The sequence below is a fragment of the Eleutherodactylus coqui genome, chromosome 12 (assembly GCF_035609145.1).
Source record: "Eleutherodactylus coqui strain aEleCoq1 chromosome 12, aEleCoq1.hap1, whole genome shotgun sequence".
NCBI classification, from domain to species: domain Eukaryota; kingdom Metazoa; phylum Chordata; class Amphibia; order Anura; family Eleutherodactylidae; genus Eleutherodactylus; species Eleutherodactylus coqui.
In genome coordinates this window covers 76,715,498-76,738,926 of record NC_089848.1, presented here as the reverse complement: position 1 = coordinate 76,738,926, position 23,429 = coordinate 76,715,498, and the positions used below count along the sequence as shown (strand labels likewise).

General features: G+C 43.1%; 1 protein-coding gene across 1 annotated transcript; it reads right to left on the bottom strand.

Annotated features, from left to right (window-relative positions):
- Positions 1–19,556: 19,556 nt before the first annotated feature.
- On the bottom strand, positions 19,557–22,766 carry FZD8 (frizzled class receptor 8). Its single transcript, XM_066584840.1, has one exon. The coding sequence runs from the start codon at positions 22,534–22,536 to the stop codon at positions 20,770–20,772; it is 1,767 nt and encodes a 588-aa protein (XP_066440937.1). The 5' UTR covers positions 22,537–22,766; the 3' UTR covers positions 19,557–20,769.
- Positions 22,767–23,429: the final 663 nt, after the last annotated feature.

Genomic DNA, 23,429 nt, shown 5'->3' with positions numbered 1-23,429 from the left:
CAAGGCGTCGCTGCTGTTTTCGAAATTTTGTTCTAGAATTGAGAACTCTGCAGAAAAGGAGAAAACTTTAATCTCTTTTATCTCCTTTTCTAATTGAGCTGTGATATTTGACAGAAACGACTGGTAGGTAGGTAGATATCATATCACGCACAGAGAAATATCTATCAGAACCTCTTCCCAACCTTTCATAAATTCATCATCATGCTGGTGTGAATTAGGTGTAATATTGATTCTCAATCCTCTGTATACAATTCCCCATTGCAGATATGTCTCAGAGCTGGCAATCTCCAAGCAAGACTTTATATATTGTTTGTATGCAATTAAACAGGTTTTTAAAAGCTGTAAGTACATCAAGCTGGTGGCTGGGAGGTCCTGGAGTAGAGAAAACTTCTAGACTAAGCTGTTCTGGCTTGCGGGTCATGTGATCGCCCCTATCCAATGGTATAAAAGGGTAGTGATCTATCACTAGGCCGGTCTCACACGACTGGATAGAAATTGCGGATTCCACAAGGGTTTGATCTGTGGTAATACGTGGCTCAATAAAGTGCATTGGAATACACAATTCCACTCACATTCACGGTCGGATTTGCATAATCTACTCGCAGAAAATAGTACGCAGCATGTTTAAGTTCTGGTAAATCCTGTAAAAGTGTACAATTTAAGAACAATGCATTTGTTATTTTTATCTGCATCAAAGCTCAGGAAACTCACAATTTGGGAATAATGTGCATGGGATCTCTGATTAGAATTGGCTGAAGTCTATCTCTCCTTCCGACGACTCGGTCTCTGACTGACTGACTCAATTCTAACTCTGCTACTCTCCTCACTCACTACTCCTTCAAACTGACTAGTTAACTGTTCTCTTCTCTGACTAAAAACTCACCACTTACTTGACCGCTCCACTGCTCTGATGGTCGACAACTCACTCACTAAAACGACACGACTGCTTTCCTGACTTCTCCACTACTCTGACTGACCACTCTCTCTAAACCTGACTGACCTCTCTCTTTTGTCATCTTCAACAACTGACTCTAGAAATCCCTCTCTGCTCCCCCATTGTAAACCCCCCACTGAACTGATCTCTCATCTTGTCTCTTCCAATTACGAAACTGACATCAACACACTTGAAATTAATTTTCCGCACGGGCTCTGGCGTTGCGTAGTAATAAACACACCAATCGCTGAAGTACTCCCTCCAATCACCACATGGCTAGGCAGCCTATCAGGTTGTTTGGCTCATTTCTGTTGCAGTCCAATAAGAACTAACTCTGCCGGGAACCAATAAGAAATAAGTGTATGACCCATTTATGGGCCACTACTCTTGGATGACATTGGCCTAAGGACTCCTGCACTTGAGCGTATGCGTAGATACTAGAGAAGAGCGAGCGTACTCAGTAAGGACAGATACTCGAGCGAGTATCGTCCTTACTGAATACCTGCCTGCTCGCCTGCAAAGATTCGGGTGCCGGCAGGGGACGGGAAACGGCGGGGGAGAGCGGGAGGGAATGGGAGGGAGATCTCTCTCTCCCCCCGCTCCCTCCTGCTCACTCCCGCAACACAGCGCTCAACCCCGTTGGCACACGAATCTCTGCGGGCGAGCAGGCATGTACTCGGTAAGGACGATACTCACTCGAGTATCTGTCCATACCGAGTACGCTCGCTCATCTCTAGTAGATACGCTTGCAAGAGGATGACGTATTGGCATATGAACAATGCTTAAAGAGCCTCGTAGTCAGCCTGTTGCGTGTGCGTCAGCGCATATTACTATAATATTTGTGCGTGCAGCGCCGGTTCACACGCGCACATAACACTCCCTTTGGGCTTCTACAGATGCCCGTGATATTGGAACTACTTGCAGCTGTGAAAATCACAGCCGCAAAAAAGTGCTAGACGGAACCATTTCAATGGTTTTGTTTCGACTAGCGGGATTCTCGCGCGATATTACTACGTGCAAGAAAAGATAGGCTTTGTCCTATCTTTCTCATATGTAGTTTTCCTATCTTCCTGCTTTTTTTTAATTCACGTGGAATAGTGCAGAGTTTGAATAGTCCAAAAAAACAAAACAAACACTGGTTCATGCACAAATGCACTCCATTGCCGCAAGCATATTTGGGCTTGCGGTCATATGTTCAAGCCCTTTTTGTGGAAGTGATTGGCTATTAAAGCCTAATGAGCTCCAAATGTGTTCTTTTCCTGTGTTTTGCGCAGTGTTTCACCCTTCTCCTTGCGTATTTTCACACCTCCCATAAACTTCTATGGGACCATTGCTGCACAAAACGCAGGAAAATAGAGCAGGTCCTATTTTTTTGCACACGCACAAAATGCGCTTAAGGGCATCTTCACAGGAGTGTAAGTGTATTTATGCTCACGAGAGGAGGACGTGACTGTGCTCTGAATGGATCCACGCTATTTACTGAACGTTGTCCCACTACCGCCATGGTTCACATTGGTGTGAGACACACTCGCACCATGTTTGGAGAGGTGGGACAGCCTAATGAGTAGGCAGGCCAGCCTAATTAGTCAGCGGTAAAATAGACCATGCTGCATTTTATTTTCTGCTCATAGATTACGCAATTCCGACATGCTAATGTGATCGATAGTGCGTAAGGCAATGTAGTAGAACCAAGCTAATTACATACATACATGAGCAAAAGCAGGCTTACTACATAAATATGGTACCAGTCTCAAGCTTAATACATCGATAACATAACAGAACCAAGCTTACTTCATAGGCAGAGAACCTAAAAGCTTATTACATAGATATGGTACCAGAACTAAGCTCTTTACATAGACGGTGTACCAAAAAAAGCTTACTACACAGTAATGGTAACAGAACCAAGCTTATTACGTGGATACCTTACTAGAATCTAACTAGCTACATAGATATGGTGAAAGAACGGAGTTGACTTCATATATATATATAGGACTCAGCTTATTACATAGATTCTAAAACAGAACCAAGCTTAATACATAGATACGATAACAGAACCAAGCTTACTGCATACATACTGAAGACACAACAGGCTTATTATATAGATATGGTACCAGATCGAAGCTTTTTACATAGACTATGTACCAGAAAAAGCTTACTACGCAGATAGGTAACAGAACCAAGCTTATTACGTGGATAAAGGGCAGATTCAGATGAGCGTGGTTTTCTCCTCTTATACTGCAGTGATAATCACAGCCGTATAACGTGTGTCCCGTACCGATGTGGACAGGTCTGGCAGTGTAGAAAAGTACAGTAGAATGTGCAGATTCGTGTGTGATAGCGCTCCTTTCAGAGCTACTACATCACGCTATTGTGAGCACTATTTACGCATATGCTCGTCTGCAGGAGCCCTAAGCATATATGCATGCATAGACACACACAGGCAATTCTACATACACACCATTAATATACATACATAGGCAGGCATTCTTTTACACATACTATATATATGGGACAGACTTTCACATAGGACAGAATTGTCCACAAAACGCAGCACGGATGTGGATTTTGACATTTAGTGCAGATTTTGTTGCATTTTTAACTGTGGAATGCTTTCTGCAGAACATCTTGTGGAATTTATTGCGTTTTTTCACTCAGACTGTAATTGCGGAATTGAAGAAATAATAATAACATAGTATGTAAGGCGAAAAAACAGACACATGTCCATCTAGTTCAGCCTACTGCTCCCTAATGTTGATCCAGAGGAAGGCAAAAAAACCTCAATGAGATAGAAGCCAATTTTCCCCATTTAAGGGAAAAAAATCCTTCTTGACTTCAATCTGGCAATCAGAATAATCCCCGGATCACCGACCTTCTGAAGTAATCAAAGTAAACAAGAAGGATAAACCAACAGCACTCAAAAAATAACCCAACAAGGGGAAATGGGAAAGATGCAAAGCCACCTAAAGGAGCTATTAACCCTCAGCTCAAAGGCATCAGATAAGGTCCATTAAGAATGTGGGAACATAGTGATGTAAAGAAATGACCCAGTCTTTATTGTTCCTTGTTGCAGGCAGGCAAAGTTTCCTGGAAGACCTGGAAAGGTTGAAACTTTGCCTGTCTGTAACATGGAACAATAAAGACTGGGCCATTTCTTTACCTCACGATGTATGCTGCCACATTCTTAATGGACTTTACCTTCTGAAGTGATCAGTGGTATAACATGTAATATTGTAACACTCAAGAAAGCTGTCCAGGTCCCTATTATACTCTATTATCAAGTTTGCCATCACATAGTAACATAGTTTGTAAGGCCGAATGAAGACAATGTCCATGTAGTTCAGCCTGATTATCCTCCTGTGTTGTTGATCCAGAGGAAGACAAAAAACCCCAAAGGCAGAAGCCAATTAGCTCTTTTGGGGAAAATTCCTTCCCGACTCCCTAATGGCAATCAAACTGTTCCCTGGATCAACCCCTAATAGTTCCTACCTGCCTGTATACCCGGATTAATAAATAACCTAAGATTTATATCCTGTAATATCCTTCCCCTCTAAAAAGATATCAAGTCCCCTTTTAAACTCTTCTATGGATTTTGCCATCACCACGTCCTCAGGCAGAGAGTTCCACAGTCTCACTGCTCTTACAGTAAAGAAATCCCTTTCTGTGTTGGTGATGAAACCTGCTTTCCTCTAGATGTAGCGGATGCCCTCTTGTTACCATCGTAGTCCTGGGTATAAACAGATCATGGGAGAGATCCTTCTATTGTCCCCTAATATATTTATACATAGTTATTTGATCGCCCCTTAGCCATCTTTTTTCCAGAGTAAATAATCACAGTTTTGATAGCCTCTCTGGGTATTCCAGTCCCTTTATTCCTTGTATCAGTTTAGTTGCCCTTCTTTGAACCCCCTCCAGCACTGTAACATCTTTCCTGAGCACCAGTATCCAGAACTGTACGCAGTATTCCATGTGGGGCCTGACAAGTGCCTTATATAATGGAAGGATAATATTCTCGTCCCTCGCCCCTATACCTCTTTTAATGCACCCCAAGACTTTATTTGCTTTTGCAGCAGCTGACTGGCATTGATTGCTCCAGTTTAATCTATAATCCACTAGTACCCCCAAGTCCCTTTCCATATCACTTTTCCCTAGCAGTACCCCATTTAGTGTGTATTGGTGACATCCGTGTCCCCTGCCCATGGGCATAACCTTACATTTATCAACATTGAACTTCATTTGCCATTACCCAAGCCCCCAGCTTATCCAGGTCCGTTTGCAGCCGCACATTGTCCTCTGTTGCATTAATTATATTGTATAATTTTGTGTCATCTGCAAATATTAATATTTTACTGTACAGCCCCTCTATCAGGTCATTAATAAATATATTGACTAGAATGGGGCCTAATACTGAGCCCTGTGGCACCCACGTTCTCAGGCAGAGAGTTCCGCAGTCTCACCGCTCTTACAGTAAAGAACCCCCCTCTATGTCGGTGTAGAAACCTTCTTTCCTCTAGACGTACAGGGCGCCCCTTTGTTACAGTCACAGTCCTGGGTATAAATAGATGATGGGAGAGATCTCTGTATTGTCCCCTAATGTATTTATGCATAGTCTCTTTTTTAAATGAAATAATTCCAATTTTGATAACCTCTCTGGGTATTGTAGTCCGCTCATTCCATTTATTACTTTATTTTCCCACCTTTGAATCTGCTCAAGCTCTGATATGTCCTTCTTGAGTACCCCAAACTGTTCACAATATTCCATGTGTGGTCTGACCAGTAACTTGTATAAAGGAAGAACAATGTTCTCATCATGTGCCCCTAGACCTCTCTTGATGCATTCCTTAATACTATTTGCCTTGGCAGCAGCTGCCTGACACTGGTTGCCCAGTTAAGCTTACAGTTAACTAAAATCCCCAATTTCTTTTCCATGTCCGTGTTTCCCAGTGGTTTCCCATTTAGTGGGTAATGGTGACACGTATTTCCTCCCCCATGTGCAGAACCTTACATTTATCTGTGTTACATTTCATTTGCCATTTTTCTGCCCTCAACTTATTTACTTTACATGGTTTTGTATCATCTGCAAATATTGATATTTTACTGTACAATCCTTCTATAGGTCATTAATAAATATATTAAAAAGTATAGTGCCCAATACTGCCCCCCTGTGGTACCCCACTAGTAACGATGACCCAATCAGAGTAAGTACCATTTATAACCCCCCTCTGCTTTCTATCTCTGAGCTAGTTACTTACCCACTTACACACATTCTCCCCCAGACCAAGCATTCTCATTTTATGCACCAACCTTTATGCTGCACAATATCAAGTGCTTTGAAAAAGTCCAGATACACAAGATCTGATGACTCTCCCTGGTCCAGTCTAGAACTTACCTCCTTGTAGAAGCTGATCAGATTGGTTTGACAGGAGTGATCTCTCATAAACCGGCTGATAGGGAGTTTTACAGCTATTTTTCTGGAGGTTCTCTAGGATAGCATCTCTGAGAAACCCTTCAAACATTTTACCCACAATAGAAGTCAGACTTACCGGCCTGTAGTTTCCAGATTCACTTTTCAACCCCTTTTTGAATATCTGCACCACATTGGCTATGCGCCAATCTAGTAGAACAGACCACATCCCTACTGAGTCCAAAATATAAGAAACAAGGGTCTGTTTATCACCTTAAAACCCAGGGGTGTATGCCATTGGGACCTGGTGATTTGTCTATTTTAATAAATAAATAAAAAATCTTGTTATTTGTATAGCGCCAACTTATTCCGCAGGGCCCTTTAATGTGCCTTTTACGCGGGCAGACTGTCTCTCACATGACTGCATGAGTGCTGACATCACCGCTAAGGTTGTTAGTGCTTGTGCAGAGCGTTTACACAGAAAGTCTAGCCGCTGAATCACAAGCTTCTCGTCTGCTTCTCGCTCAGCGCTTCATCTCCTATGAGCACTGAGCTGGAAATGTTTACAGAGACTGAGAAGCCAGGAAGACAGCAATGTTTTTTAAGCTGACTGAAAAGTCATCTCAACAAACTGTGAACGACAAGTGAACGATTTTTTTTTGCATTCACGATTAGCGCTTGAATTTGTTCGTTCGAATGAATTTTGAGCGATAATCATTACGTGTAAATGGGTCTTAAGATGCCCCTGCGTTTTTTCCTGGGTTAGACTAGTGACATCTAGTGGTGAGTTTACTTTATCACTCTGCATCTCATCTGACATTTCATTTTCCTCTGGAGAAAAAACTATTTAATAGATTTTATTAATTAAAATAATCAATTTACTTTCGTTCCTGCTTTTTTCCGTGAGCGCAAGGCTTGTTTTTTCTTTTTCCTTCCTTGTACGATTTGTAACGGGCTCCGAATGATTTTTGTGATGACTCGTAATCCATGCTGTGCGGCTCTCCACGGATAAGGAAAAAAGCTTTATATGCCTTCCAGGATTTCGGTGCTGGTGAGATCTAAGTTTATCACCTAGTCTCACCTGAGCACCCGGTGAGTAACAAAATCCTTCTCACCAAGTTTGTTTGTACGTGCTACATACCTCGGCGCTCTCCTCTCATAATTCTTTTATTTAATAGATTTGTTTTTTCCTCATCACCCTCTACAATTATTCCTGCATTATTTATTAAAGGGCCAACACTTTCAGTATTAATATTTTTACTATTCATATAGTTAAAGAACAGTTTAGTGTTAGTTTTAGGCTGACTGCATACAAACGGATTTTTGTTGCGGAATCTGCAGTGGGCATCCGCACCGCAGATCAATAGCAAATACCGTTCATAGCATGCTATGGAAAAAACGCTTTCTCCTGCACACTGGCGGAAACCAATAGCAGTTTCCACGAGCAGAGGAAAAATCACAGCATGCTCCATTTTTGTTTGGTGTCCGCACAGACGTCTTCCATTCCAGGGCTGTCTATTCTATTTTTTGCATGTAACGGATCTCATCAATGATGGGGTATGCTAAAGCCACTATCAAAGGCAGGAATGCTACCTCCGAAAAGAAAAGTAAAATTGCGGCAAAGAACTGCTATTGAAATTGCAGCGCTTAGCAGCGGCCATGTGTGAGAGTGGCCTTGGTCTTTTTGGCAATACGTCTCTGTCTCCATCTTTGCTGCTTTTACCTGATTTTTACATATTTTATTTTTCCTTATAGGTTTTCAGTGCTTCTTCGCAGCCTTCCGCAAGACATCTTTAACTCTGCAGCAGAAAGCTTTTCCACTGCGGAATATAATCTTGCACTTTTAAAGTAAAGATGCGCAGATTTTAACAAGTGCAACATTCACGCCTCATAGGGATGAAATTATGACGCAGAAATATCCGCCTGAACTAATTCCGTCCCTTGTGAAAGGTCTCTAAGGAGAAGCAGCTAACCGGAAAGAGCGGGCTTCTGCGCCAGCACACTTTCCTGCTCGTTCCCAGCTTCATCTTCCCCATCTCAGGTGTCCTGGCGCTTACTACACTGTGGTAGTTGCAGATACTGAGCAGTCTAGGCAGATAGGGAACCACATCCCTTAGCAGCAGCTGCTGGGAGTTGTAGTTGTCAGAGGAATGATGTAAAACGTAAAACCATCAACCCATTCGATTCCCCTCTAGCTGTGATCAACGCCATAGTAGTACTATCTTCTTGTCACTAGATGGCACTAGCAGCCTGGCACAGATAGTTTCTGTCCCTGTACCCAATAGCGGTATGACCTATGTGTGCGCCAAATACAACCACTGAATGTTCCGGAGATGTAAGTGTGACAATGACAATATTTCTTAGGGCAGGTAAAGCATCGATACTCCATTAACATCACACATCTGTGTGTCTAAATGGGCACATCTAAATACTGATAAGACGATTGGATAATACGGCGGTTCAATATTAATCCTAACACTGAATGCGGGACCTTTAATGTATCGATCACAATTGTAGTCTGCAAAAGTAGTTTACCGCATGTATAGTCAGAGTTATTGATAAGTAGCTTTACATTTTCTGTCTGTAGCCCCATAATCTGGATAACTGCGCTTCCTCCATAAGATAATCAGAAGCCGGGAGGTGACATGGAAATGTCAGCCATGATTAGAAACTGGTCACTATCTTACTTTCAGAAGGCAATTTGACCTTTCAGTCAACCGGTTAACTCACTAGTTTGCAAATAAGCAAATTTGAATGAATGGATAGATAGAGAGATATATAGATAGATAGATGGATAGATAGATAGATATGAGTTGGATGGATAGATAGATAGATAGATATGAGATGGATGGATAGATAGATAGATATGAGATGGATGGATAGATAGATAGATAGATATGAGATAGATGGATAGATAGATAGATATGAGATAGATGGATAGATAGATAGATAGATATGAGATAGATGGATGGATAGATAGATAGATATGAGATAGATAGATAGATAGATAGATATGAGATAGATAGATATGAGATAGATAGATATGAGATAGATAGATAGATATGAGATAGATAGATAGATATGAGATAGATAGATATACGATATTAGATAGATATAAGATATTAAATAGACATTAGATAGAGAGATAGATATGAGATAGATAGATAGATAGATGATATTAGATAAATATAAGATATTAGATAGATAGATAGATATGAGATTGATAGATATGAGATTGAGATATAGATATATAGATAGATATGAGATAGATATGAGATAGATAGATAGATAGATAGATAGATAGATAGATAGATAGATAGATAGATAGGAGATAGATAGAGAGATAGATATGAGATAGATAGATAGATATGAGATAGATAGATAGATAGATAGATAGATAGATAGATAGATATGATATAGATAGATAGATATGAGATAGATAGATAGATAGATATGAGATAGATAGATAGAGAGATAGATAGATAGGAGAGAGATAGATAGATATGAGATAGATATGAGATATTAGATAGATATAAGATATTAAATAGACATTAGATAGAGAGATAGATATGAGATAGATAGATAGATAGATAGATAGATAGATAGGAGATAGATAGAGAGATAGATATGAGATAGAGAGATAGATATGGGATAGATAGATATAAGATATTAGATAAATATAAGATATTAGATAGATAGATAGATATGAGATTGAGATATAGATAGATAGATATGAGATAGATAGATAGATATGAGATAGATAGATATGAGATAGATAGATAGATAGATAGATAGATAGATAGATATGAGATATAGATAGATAGATAGATCCCTCTTTGATCGCTCTGTCGGTGAACAACTAATAAACAATTACTGTTCTGTGTAAAAGCTTTCAAACAGCTGTCATTCGTAGGCTTCACGACTTTTCTGAGTGACTGCTTTGTGATAGTTGCTAAGTCTAACTGTACTCTAAGGTTATGTCCACACATAGCAGAATGGGTGAGCATATCCTCAGCGGAAAATCCGCACTTAAACCTGCATCAATACCCGGTCGAAAACCACATCAAAATCTGCACTATTGGTGGAATAGGTTTCTACTGCAATTACCTCCATATTCTGGGTAAACCCGACAATCCCGGCTCAGCTGATTCTGGGCCCCCCTGAGTGAACTTTCAAAAAGTTGCAATTAAATACATGAGCCTCATTCTGTCTACATCCAATGGCTGCATATTTACATAGCTGAAGATGGCTAACTCCCACGTATTACACTTGTGTACTTCGCCTGCTTGTGTGTGCGAATAACAGTGTATTTGGACACGCAAAAAAGAACGCCGAAAAATCACATTGATTTGCTGTGTGAATACGCTGCAAATACGCTGTTTTGCTACGTATTTTGCGCATATTTACGCACGCTTATAATCAGTATGCACCAAGAGAGGATATGCCGAATATTTTATTACGTGCTCATGTGAATGAACCAATTAAAAGCAATGGGTTCTATTCACTGCGTATTACGTGCGCAAAAATTGTGCGTGCAATACGTTGGCGCCAATACGGTCATGTGAACGAACCCTAAGACATTAATAATAGATCTGCCCATTGTATATAATGGCACGCACACAGTCTTCTAAAACTTTCATAAGTCACAGACCAAAACTTTTACTGGAGCAGCAGCATGTAGTTCCTACCTTATGACCGCCCAGCACCCACTCAACTACCTGAGTGTCGTTAGGTAAAAAGTAGACGATCTTATCAGCGCAATTTATAATTAGCCACTTATACTATAAATCTGCAATTAGGGTCCATCAGATAAGACGACCGGTAATGGCTGCGCAGGAGCGCTCACTGCCGCATTACACTGTGCTATTAAGATTCCGGGGAGCCGGTCTTCACCACCTCTTAGGTCCTCACCAATCCAGATTAGTCAGTCTAGGAAATTCCGTCCACAAATCTGCCTTATCTCCAGTTTAAACATTGACTCTGCGGAGACACTTGAAGTCGCATTCAGTAAAAAGTCTCTGTTTCTTCCTAGGTTATAGCTCCGGGCTACACATAGGAAGCTACACACACCGAGCAACTCGCCGGAGCACCGCTCTCCAGACTCCATCCGCTACACGGAAACGCTGTTTGCGTTATCATCACGTTAAATTATTCGCCGTCTGCCGCTGGGATTTAGCGTCTGCTGATGTTAAGGAAGCATTTCATTCTTAAAGGGACCAGATCACCAAAAAGTTTTTTTTATTAATTAAAAGCAGATAGAGAAATATATAACATTTTTCTAATCTGTTTTTATTTTCTGATTGTAGAAATTTTTATTCTCTTGTCTGTATATGACTATGGGAGGAGGGGGGGAAGGGGGGGGGGGGGGCATCTTTCCTGAGCTACAGTTAACAGCATTTAGAGAGATGCTTTATGGCTGCTTTTTGGGCCATTCACACAATAAACTGGAGGGAACCCATTGACTTGTATGGGACACATATTAGAAAGGAGGGGACCCATTGACTTGTATGGGACACACATTAGAAAGGAGGGGGTCCACTGACTTGTATGGGACACACATTAGAAAGGAGGGGACCCACTGACTTGTATGGGACACACATTAGAAAGGAGGGGACCCATTGACTTGTATGGGACACACAATGAACAGGAGGGAACCCACTGACTTGTATAGGACACACATTAGAAAGGAGGGGACCCATTGACTTGTATGGGACACACATTAGAAAGGAAAGGACCCATAGACTTGTATGGGACACACATTAAAAAGGAGGGGGTCCACTGACTTGTATGGGACACGCATTAGAAAGGAGGGGGTCCACTGACTTGTATGGGACACACATTAGAAAGGAGGGGACCCACTGACTTGTATGGGACACACATTAGAAAGGAGGGGACCCATTGACTTGTATGTGACACAAAATGAACAGGAGGGAACCCACTGACTTTTATGGGACACACATTAGAAAGGAAGGGACCCATTGACTTGCATGGGACACACAATGAACAGGAGCGAACCCATTGACTTGTATGTGGCACACAATGAACAGGAGGGAACCCACTGACTTGTATGGGACACACATTAGAAAGGAGGGGACCCATTGACTTGTATGGGACACAAAATGAACAGGAGCGGACCCATTGACTTGTATGTGACACACAATGAACAGGAGGGGACCTAGTGACTTGTATGGGACACACTCTTGTAGATATGTTCTGTGACCTGTTTGGGGGTCATTTTGCAGGGAGGGGAGTAGATGGTCACAGCTTATATCTATTATGAATGCTGGGTTCTGTGTTGTCCACATATAGGTGTTACCTTGCAGTGTAATCCTGCCTGTGATGTAAGAGCTGGGCCAAAAAATTGCATCCAGCAGGAATCTGAGCGCTTATCATTCAGTGTAAAAGCAGGCAGAAATCGCTCAGTAGTTGCTGGACGCTTCGCTTCAGTTGACCGAAGTGAAGAGACTAGTGAGCGACGTGTCTCTCAGTATAAACAGGCAGTTGTTCATCTTTGAACGACTGCCTGCTCACAGTGAATGGAGGCGAGCAGCCAAAAGAGATCTCTAGTGCGCTCCGGCTCCATTCGCTGCACGACTATTGCTCCTGTGTGAAAGCCTGGGAACGACAGCCGCTGGGGCAGCTGTTGGGCTCTTATGCACCCCACAGTCATCCATGTAAAGGTACCTTCGCCAGCGCATTTATAAAGATTGGAGTCTTTCCTTAAGGAGAGCACCCAAAAAGTATATGGAGGCACCTAGGGGTAAGTGGGTCGGGGTCTCTCACAAGAAGAGCACCCAGAAGGTGAGTGAGGAGACTTATACGGCCATGCATGCTCCTCTGGGTAATTCAAGCAAATAAGGAAGATGGAACAATACCTCTGCAGCGCCACCTATTGGATGGCAGCATTCCTGCAAATCAATGTACGACTTTTTAACAAGTCTTCAAAACAATGATTGGGAATAGGAAACCAAGTCAGAAAACCATATACAGACAGCTGTTTGGGGGTGTTTGCCCCCTCATCAGATTTTTCCCATGTTTACCTTATTAGGCTGGGCTCACACCAGCGCCGAGCTTTTCTGTCTTTCAGCTCTGTCCTCGGAAACTGGAAACGCTGCATCCGCCATAAGCTGCACCTGAAGACGACAGAAAGACCCCACTGACTTTAACCCTTTCCAATCCACTGTCTGACATCTAAAGACATTATGATTTAAGGCTGTACAGCTCCGATGTTAGAAGACGTCCGTCGGGGTTCTCTTACTGTATATTGCCAGCCTCTCTGCTGTCAGAGCCTATCCAACGTGTCACCTCATGCAGTACTGGCTTTAGCCAGCAGATAGCGCCATTGTATAACAGCAGAAAAAGAGTAAGCCCCTAGAAAACCAGAATACAAAGGGTTCATGGGGTTCATCCAGCTTCTGGCATGTCAAATTAAATACCTTCACATGCTGCAGAATTTCATTCAGAATTTTATACTGGATGTGTGTCGGTGGCTCCGAACGGATCTTCTGACGCAGTTATGAACATGGCCTTAGAGGGAATGTATCACCTACTTTTTTTTTACAAATAAAACTAGATAATGAAACATTTTCTATTTTTCTAATCTGTTTTCATTTTCTGATGGTAGATTTTTTTTATTCTCTTGTCTGTACATGACTATGGGGGCGGCCATCTTGCCTGAACTGCCATTAACAGCATTTAGAGAGATGCTTTACAGCAGCTTCGTGGGCCTTTGCTACAATGGACAGAACAGAACCAAAAACTGCCATGGGAGAGTGTTGTGGGCATATTCTGTGACCTTTGCAGAAACGGACAGTTGTGACATCACCCATTGTGAATGCTACGGCCATTTTTAAAAAACGCAGCATAATAATTCTTTGCGCAAATTGTCTCCATATTTGTATTTCTTTCTATTGGGAAAAAACAGTATTTGCCCAATAGAAAGTAAAATTTATGGAGGCAAAAACTGATCAAATACTGATAACACTCAGTGGTAATGTCATCTATGACACTTCCGTAATAAGGATCCATATTAGAGAGGTGTCACATTACGCCCGTCTGATGTTGGAGTTCGCTCGGGCAGCCTGTTCATACAGGCAGATACATTGTTGGCTCGTTCAAACGAGAAATCATTTAGTTGTTCTCATTTGTTGTATAAGAACAATCGGTCTTTAAACCAAACAATCAGTAAACGAGCCAACGATGATTTCTATGCCTGCATAAAATAAACAATTAAAAGTGATCTGTCTATCTATCTATCTATCTATCTATCTATCTATCTATCTATCTAATATCTCTCATGTCTATCTATCTCATATCCATCTCATATCTATCTTATATCTATCTAATATCTCTCATATCTATCTATATATCTAATATCTCTCATATCTATCTATCTCATATCTTATATCTATCTCATATCTACCGGTCTGTCTGTCTGTCTCTCTCTGTCTATCTATCTATCTCTCATACCTATCTCTCATATCTATATCTATCTCGCATCTATCTATATCTATGTATCTCACATCTATCTAATGATCTATCTCATATCTATCTAGCTATCATTTATCTCATATCTATCATCTATCCATCATCTTGATGTGTAGTATGCAGGGATCTTGGGGTCTTAGACGTTAAACCCTCTTGTTGAGCAGTGAAGGATTCGGCCTGATGACGGATGTCATTAGTAAGCTAGCTGCCATGTCTGATCCTGAATGACAGGCTAATAAGGGTCCCCGGGGCATATATGCACTCAAACACATATCCTCCTATCCTTTATTCCTAAACTGTGGCCAAACCATCGGGGAATAAGTGTAAGCAACTGAGTAAACTATATAGAGAAGGAAGCCAGGCCTCCAAGACTCGCCCTTGGGTCCCACCAATTTATTTACGTCCCAGGCCCTATAGCAGAAGAGTTTCTAAAGCCGCCCTGCTCCATAATGGCCGTGCAATTGGTTCAATTAAGGAAAAAAGGAGCAGAGAGGAGATTTTTTTTTTCTCGTAATGAAATTGTCTTGTAAAGGAAAACTCTGCAAATTGGGGGATTATGTGAAGAGACCACCTGTAGGGCATTCTCATTCTCTACCTCATGCTTTGCTGCCTGCAGGCTGGCTAACAATGTAGGGAAGACTAATGTAAAAAGGCAGCTTGTTCTCTCTCGCTGTCCCTTCCTCTGCACTAACTGTTACAACTCATATGGAAAAAAAAATGAAATAAAAGATGGAAAAAGAAAAAAAATCCCTCATGTCTTTAATTGAAGATCCTTTAAGGCCTAGCGGTGGTCAATTGGTGTTCAAATAAAGGGGGGGGGGGGGGGACAAGTAGCTGGGAAACAGACTTCAGACTATAGATCATGTATGGCGGACAGAAAAGATCAAAGCTTCTCCGGCTGAAAAGACCAAGTTCCTTACAGATTAACCCCATTCATTCGGCCTCTCTTAAAGGGGGGACCCATGTGCCGAGCCGTAGACAGACAGGTAAAAAGTTCAATCATTTCCAAACTCATTCAGCTCCCGTTTTGCTCAGTAAATAGACTTAGGCTTTGACGGACGCACAATGCATTCTCCGCGCACAAAAGGGATCACGTTTAATATACACAAGTTAAGTATAAAAGGTTACGGAGATGTTAACCCCTTAAATCATTCCGGAAAATTGACCATTTTGACATTTTAGGACCCGGTAAAGAGATTGGCTACCCCGGCAGTGACACGGCAGGGTGGTTGTAGACGGACACGAAGAGGATTTTTTTTATGATCTTGATATTCGGATATTAATTATTCGCTATGGGGGGGGGGGGGGGGGGAAGTTCCAGGTGATCTCAAAGTTATAGGTAAAGTTTTTGCGCTGGAAGTTTTGAAAGGTTGCTGGTGGCTAGGGGTGCATTCAAAAGGGCGATTTTTATCATGCGACTTGTAGGGATGTAGAGCCCAATATTTGCAATGGTCTATGTCCATGTGCATTTTCTTCTCACAGCTATGCTGCAGGATGGAGGGATTGAAGCATGTGTGATTTTGCGCATTATTTCCTGTAGGAGGCAAAAGTTGCATCGCATTCGCATGCCGTGTGCGAGGGCAGAGCTACGAGAGTTTTACCATTAGAAGTAGCAGAGCAATGTGCGATTTTTTTTTTCTCACACGCCTAAAACTTGCATCTACAGGGATGCGATGTGTTTTTCTTGCAAAGCACATCGCATTCGCAAAGAAATCGCATGTTCGCAAGGGCGATATTAGTCCAAGACTCTCGGACCGATATCGTGATCGCCCGTGTATTTACAGCCTAAGGCCTCATGTCCACTGGACAAATAGAATTAGGAAATCTGCGAGGCGTGATCCGCGCCCATAGGGATGCATTGGACACCCGCAGGTAAGTAAATACCTGCGGATGTCAATTTTAACTGCCGCACGGATTGCGTATGTGGAAAAATACCCGCAGCATGCTCCATTTTCTGCGGGCCTCCCGCAGGTTTCCATAGAAGCCTATGGAAGCAGTCCGTATTCGCGACACACCCGCACCTGAATTTCTGTTCTCCGGCGCCGAAGAGCAGGAGTCCAAAAAAAAAAAAAAAAGAGCGCATGCGTGCGGCACGCTTCCGGTGTGCTGAGCACATCCGCCGTGCCGAAGAAAAAAGATCCGGCCACGACGGAGGGAATATCCGCTGCGCCCGGACAGGTAAGAAAAATCAATGATCAGGCCTCATGTCCGCGGGAAAGGAGGGACCCGCTACGGGATTCTGCATGGAGAATCCGCGCGGGCCCGAATTTCCTAGTGGACATGAGGCCTTAGGGAACTTTCACGCAGGATGGAATCAGTCCACACAGACCTTTCTACATCACAATGTTATCCTGATGGGGATGAACTCCACACTAGTTAGAATCCGCCCGTCTTTAGTTCAAAACCTCAGAATTAAGGATATATTGCAGAATTGTTGTTGCAGACGCTCCGCAGAACACAAACTGCAGCTAAACCTGCAACAAAATCCGCACAAAGGCTGGGTCCACCCGGGGCAGAATTGATGCGGAATTCCCACTTTTGCAGCAAAACCGCTGAAAAGCAGAGTTTGTTATCGCGTTTATTGTTGCGTATTATGTGCGGTTTTCCGCACGAAATTTCCACAGGTTATGAAATCCGCAACACTTACACTATTTCCAGCGCTTTTAGCCACTGTTTTTGCTACTTACATTGAGGCCTAGGGACAGAAAAACGCTGCGGAAACGTCCAAAGAATTGACATGCTGCGTCTTCAAAAACTGCGACGCAACAACATTTCTGCACTGCAGCAGAACGGAAAAATTCCGCACTGTGAGAACAGCTTTTTGCCAAAACGCATTGACTTTGGCTTGCACTGCAAACGCAGCGGTTTGTCCGTCCGGCGGAGCTGCAACGGCAAGACGCAGCAAATCCACGGCAATTCTGCCCCGTGTGAACCCAGCGTAAGTGATGAAATCTGCATTGCGCCAATTCTGTCCCGTGTGATAGGTCCCTATCTGAAGTTGCATTTTGCCCATGAGTAAAGCCCGGTTTACAAAGGTAAGAGGAATATCGGTGCCAGAAACTCAGACCAATAGCGCACTTGTAAACATGCGATTTTGCTAGTGAAAGGCCTCTCTGCACACCGCAAGAGAAACACTACCCATGTAATACACCCATAGTAAATAATGGCTTACTGCAAGGCACCAGTTATGGATCTTGCAATTGCGCACTTTTTTTTTTGTGTCCGCATAAATGCACCATAAGTCAACTTAGGAGACTTGCCATTCACCATGAATTTTCCAGCTTATGCCATAGTTATGATTTTTGAATTTATTTTTATATACGGTATTTAGGGCTCAGTCACACAGGCGTTTTTTGCTGCACATGTTTTTTGCGTTTGTGTCTATATAGAAACAATGATTATCAATGGTAGCGGGCACATGTCCGATTTTTACATGCGCATGAAAATCAGACTGACAAAAGATGGGTCAATGGACGTGGTCACGCAATTTTTAATTTTTTTTTGGTGTGAAGTGCATTTTTTTTTCCGCGTGCAAATAAACGCATGTAAAAAATGCCCGTCTGACTGAGCCCTTAAGGAGCTGCTCACATCATGGTTTAGCCACCCGGTGAGCATGTAGGTTTTTCCTACAGACCGGATAGAACACCATTGATCTCCGTTGGTGTATTCTGCCACACCTTTTTCATGCACATGTTTAAACACCCCAAACGATAGCCTGTGCTATCTTGATCCGTATTAGGGTGAACATCCACATGCGTTTCTCTTGCGTGTTTTTTTTTCACACAATATCGCTACGTTTTTCTCACGCGATTGTCAATGGAACTTTCTAATGTTAAAAACCCATCGCACACAAATATTGCAAAGCACCAACTAGCGATGCGTTTTTAACATTAGAAAGTCCCATTGACAATCGTGTGAAAAAAAAAGACAGCGATATCACGGAAAAAAAAAATTGCGCAAGAACAACGCAAGTGTGCAGGAGCCCTTACGGTAGTGTAAACCCCCCCCCCAAAAAAACAAAACGCAGTGAATACCCAAGTTCCATGCATATTCTCTGCGTTTTTATACATGAAGCTAGGAGGCAGTGTAAAAAGAGAAATCAATCGGTCCATCTTGCATATGCAAAAATCTGCGCCAAATATGCAGATATACATACAATGAAAATGGTGCGATTGGCAAACACTGAAACAGCATCTGCCTGTGTGAATGAGCCCTTAGGGGAAAAAAAAAAAATTTGGATTTTTTTTTTTTGCACGTGACAAATTACAAAAACACGGATGTCACGCGGACGTACAGAACAGTCACATATGGATTACAAGCAGTCCGTTTTTTCACAGACCAAAAATCAAAATACTATACAGTGAAATACGCTTTAACGTACGACCGGATACAAACCTATGTCTATACATTTACTATATGGGCTACTAGAATATATGGGTGAACCTAAAGTTGCAAACATTCGTAAACATTTTTTTCCATACGCTAAACGCACGATAAAAAAGTCCTAATACTGTACAAATGAAAGCAGGTTTTCCCCGCGGTCGAGGACGCTGTAATCATTAACCATCTTCAGTCCTGGAGGACGCTCTTTCAGAGAAGCAAGCTGTGGTTTGAGAATTAACTCTTCGCAGTCCCCACCTCCAACCTCCTCACAACACACCAACAGGGTGACATAAGAAAAAGCGAAGGAAACTTGAAGTATAATTTATAAAAAAAAATTATTTTATTGTCAAAATAGAATAATCAATTATTTTGTTTCTTAGGAAGAAGCCTCTAAACTTTATACAGATATGTACAGAAACTTTATAACTTTGTATTATCTACATATCTTACACATATTACAAAGTAGCAACAATATTTATATAAATACATCCTGTAGTGGAAGAAACCCGTATTTACTTGGGACTTAAGACATGATTTAAGGCATTTACTTGGCTTTAATTAACAGTTTCCATCCCCCCACTGTGGTCACGCGACTAGGGGGTTGCCATAAGGCATACTGGATTGATAAGGATATTGTTGGCAGTTTGGACATTGATAGAGTCACCCCCTTAGCAGTGCCCGGAAAGGGGTTGGCCAGGGTTAGAAAAACATGGCTGCTTTCTTCCAAATTCTACACACCCCTGTCTATGGGGTTGAGTGTGCTATTGTAGCTCAGCTCCACTGAAGTGAATGGGAGCGGAGCTGCAATACCAGACACAGCCTCATGGCCAAGAGTGGCGCTGTGTTTGGAAGAAAGATGGTTTTCTAACCCTGGACAACCCCTTTAAAGACACATCCAGCAAACTCAAGGTTTCTGCAGACATGCTTACAAGAAACAAAAAAGTTATTGCCTCATTACTTGGAGCCCAGAGACAATCTCCTGCCCCTGGCCATTAAAATATGTTTCAGCAATGCTCCTTGCATATAAATGGAGAGGAATCAGGGAGGCTTCAATTCCAGGTACTTTGTTCTGACCATTCATTCAAGTCCCTACTAATGGATACCATTAAGAGGTCATTATCATGCTAATAGCAAGAAACTATTAAAAAAAAGGGGGAATGTGGGCAGGGGGAGTTTGCGATTGGCAGATCTCAGACAGTCAAGTGTCTCTGGTCTCTACCCCCAACCCAGTGGCGTAACATAGATGGGGCCCCACAACAAAAGCTTAAATGGGCCCCCATTATGGTGTCTAGTTTTGCCACCCGGGATAGAAGGGCGTTGTTTGTTTCTCATGCCATGCCATTTAAAATGACCCGTGGGGCAATTTTCCACCTCCTTGTTTGCTAACAATGCAGTTCCTGTTTGTAGGAAGGATACATACATGTATGTATCAATACATACAATGCATACGTTATCGCTACGCAGTAGCCAAAGGGATGATGGAATCAGAGCTCTCCTAGGGTCCCATAGCAGTCGCATGGTCTGCCACTATGGTACGTACACCCTTGCCCCACCCCTTTTCCTGTTAGACCTGAGATAAGGGCATCTGTTTTGGGTAAGACACTGAACTGGCAGTGCCAGACCTCCATGTCAACCCAGTACTAGCATCACTGTACATGGACCCACCAGTTGCTTTGCTGCCCCAGCAGCAGCGGGTACAAAAAGCTCTCCAAGACTCCAAAGTCTTTCCAGACCAGATCCACACCCCAGATGTGATGCCAACTACCAGACACATAAAGTACTTGAGCATGAAGACTGCATAGTCTGGCCTGCGTGGCTGTGCCAGTTCAGGTAGGCATGAGTTACAGTTGTGTGCCGCTTCCCAGCCTTGGCGATTGTGTTGCTCATAGAAGAAGCATGCCACCACAATGGTAGCTGGCACTGTATACAGCACACTGAATATCCCTATCCGGATCATAAGTTTCTCCAACTTGTCCGTCTTGGTGCCCCCTTGTTTGATGACACTGCGGATCCTGAAAAGGGACACAAATCCAGCCAGCAGGAACATGCTGCCAATGAAGAGGTAGATGACCAAGGGTGCCAAGACGAAGCCCCTCAAATTGTCCAGGTTCTGGTTACCTACATAACAAATGCCAGCCACTGGGTCACCATCGACTGAGCTGAGTGCCAACACAGCTATAGACTTGATGCTAGGTACCAACCAAGCTGCCAGGTGGAAGTATTGTGAGTAGCCAGCAATGGCTTCATTACCCCATTTCATGCCAGCTGCCAAGAACCAGGTGAGGGATAGGATGACCCACCAGATGGAGCTGGCCATGCCAAAGAAGTAGATGAGCAGAAACACCAGGGTACAGAGGGCAGGTCCTGTTGTCTCATAGTGGATATGTTCCAGCTCATGCTCCCTGCTACATGCCACCTTCTCATGCCCAGCAATCAGTCTCACCAGGTAGCCAGCAGATACCAACAGGTAGCATGCAGAAAGGAAGATAATGGGTCTTTCTGGATATTTAAAGCGCTCCATATCTATTAGAAAAGTGGATACAGTGGCAAAAGTGGAAGCAAAGCAAAGTACAGACCAAAGTCCAATCCAGAAGTTGGTGAAGGTCCTCTCCTCTGGGGTGAAGAAGGGATTGTGGCAAGGCATGGCACAATTAGGGATCTGCCCAGTCCTTACTCTGTTGTAGAGGGGATGCCTTTCACTGGTCACAAGCACCATGGGTGCTCTGCATTGGCACCCAGGCTCGCACCCTGCAGGAGCAGGTCTTGCTTTAGTCCTCGGAGGCTCTACACGTGCTTTGCCCTTGTTATGCCCATGTGTTGGCACTTTTGCAGGGCGCTGAGGCTGCTCCGGCAGACTGGGTGCCACAGTGGTCAGATCTGTGCGGTTATAGTCCATGCACAGGGTGTCAGGGTTGCCTTGCTCGGGCAGCCTGTCGCATCGCATCCTGTCTGGCCATGCAAAACCGTATTGTCGCATGAGTGGTGCGCAGCCTGCCCGTGCCCTCTCACACACACTCCTGCAGGGTGGCAGTGGCTTTTTGTAGTCCTCTAGGCAGATGGGAGTGTACATACTGCACAGGAAGAACTTCAGATCCGGGGAGCAGTGGATTTCCACCAGAGGCCAGAACTGATGCACCTCCAGACCCGCTTCATCCTGGGTATCGTGGTTAAACTGGTTGGGCATGTAGGTATAGTTGTAGCCGATGCCCTTGCACAGGGGCACAGTGATCTCCTGGCAGGTCAGCTCCTTGGCTGCAGCACAACGTGCAGTAGGCATGCAGAACAGAAACCCCATCATCTGCAGTAAGAGCAGCAGGTAGATCCTCTCCATGGTGCACAGTCTCTAGTCACTGGATCCTGAGCAATGTCACAGCCCAGAGTAAAAGGTCATCTCCTCCGCTGCTGCCCCCACTAGTCACCAAGTGCATGGGCTCTGCCAGCTTCCAGTCTCTGCAAAGTTAGGAAAGAAGTTCATCCAGCTTGTAAGATCCCCAATGACAGCTCCTAGGATAGGGATGAGTCCTGGAGTCAGCGCTGCGCTCAGTCCTCCTTCCTCCTCCACCTCGCTCACAGCTTTTACTAGAGCTCAGTAACTCCTCTATTGAATATTTATAGCAGGAGCATCCAGCTCCCCCCTCTCCCTGACCAAACCTCCCTCCCTCTCTTCCCCTCCAGAGGGAGGTGGGACTGCTGCCTGAAGCAATCAACTATTGTAAAGGTGGTCTCCCTCTGGTTATTAGTGGGCATTGTTATGCAGGGGCTGCTGGGGTGGATTTTTTTTTTTTTGGAAGAATACAAGACACACATCATTAACTTCCAGAAACTAAAAAGCCAATCACCCCGACAAAACCTGCGACACCTGGAAATACACATTTACGTCTTGCATGGAATCACCGGATTGTGTGTCCTCTAATCCGGAGGGGTGGATTAAAAGACGTTGTGGAGTGTTGCATTGTTCGCTAACTTTGTCACAACGCTGATGATTGAAGGAACGAGTGCGGCGTTCAACCTTGTTGGTTTTTTAAGGATATTATTTAATGTGCTAAAAAACGTTAAAAAAAAATTCTAAGTGGAGTGAAATGGAAAAAAAAATAAATTGCGCTATCTATGGTTTGAACAGCGTAAACGCTGCGGCCAAAAGGACATGATAACTTTATTTTACGGACCAGTACGATTACGGCAGTACCAGATTTATTTAGATTTTTTTTGTGCTGTACTACTTAA

Bases quoted from the DNA above. Each gene is read 5' to 3' on its own strand.
- FZD8 (XM_066584840.1), bottom strand. From the start codon at position 22,536: ATGGAGAGGATCTACCTGCTGCTCTTACTGCAGATGATGGGGTTTCTG.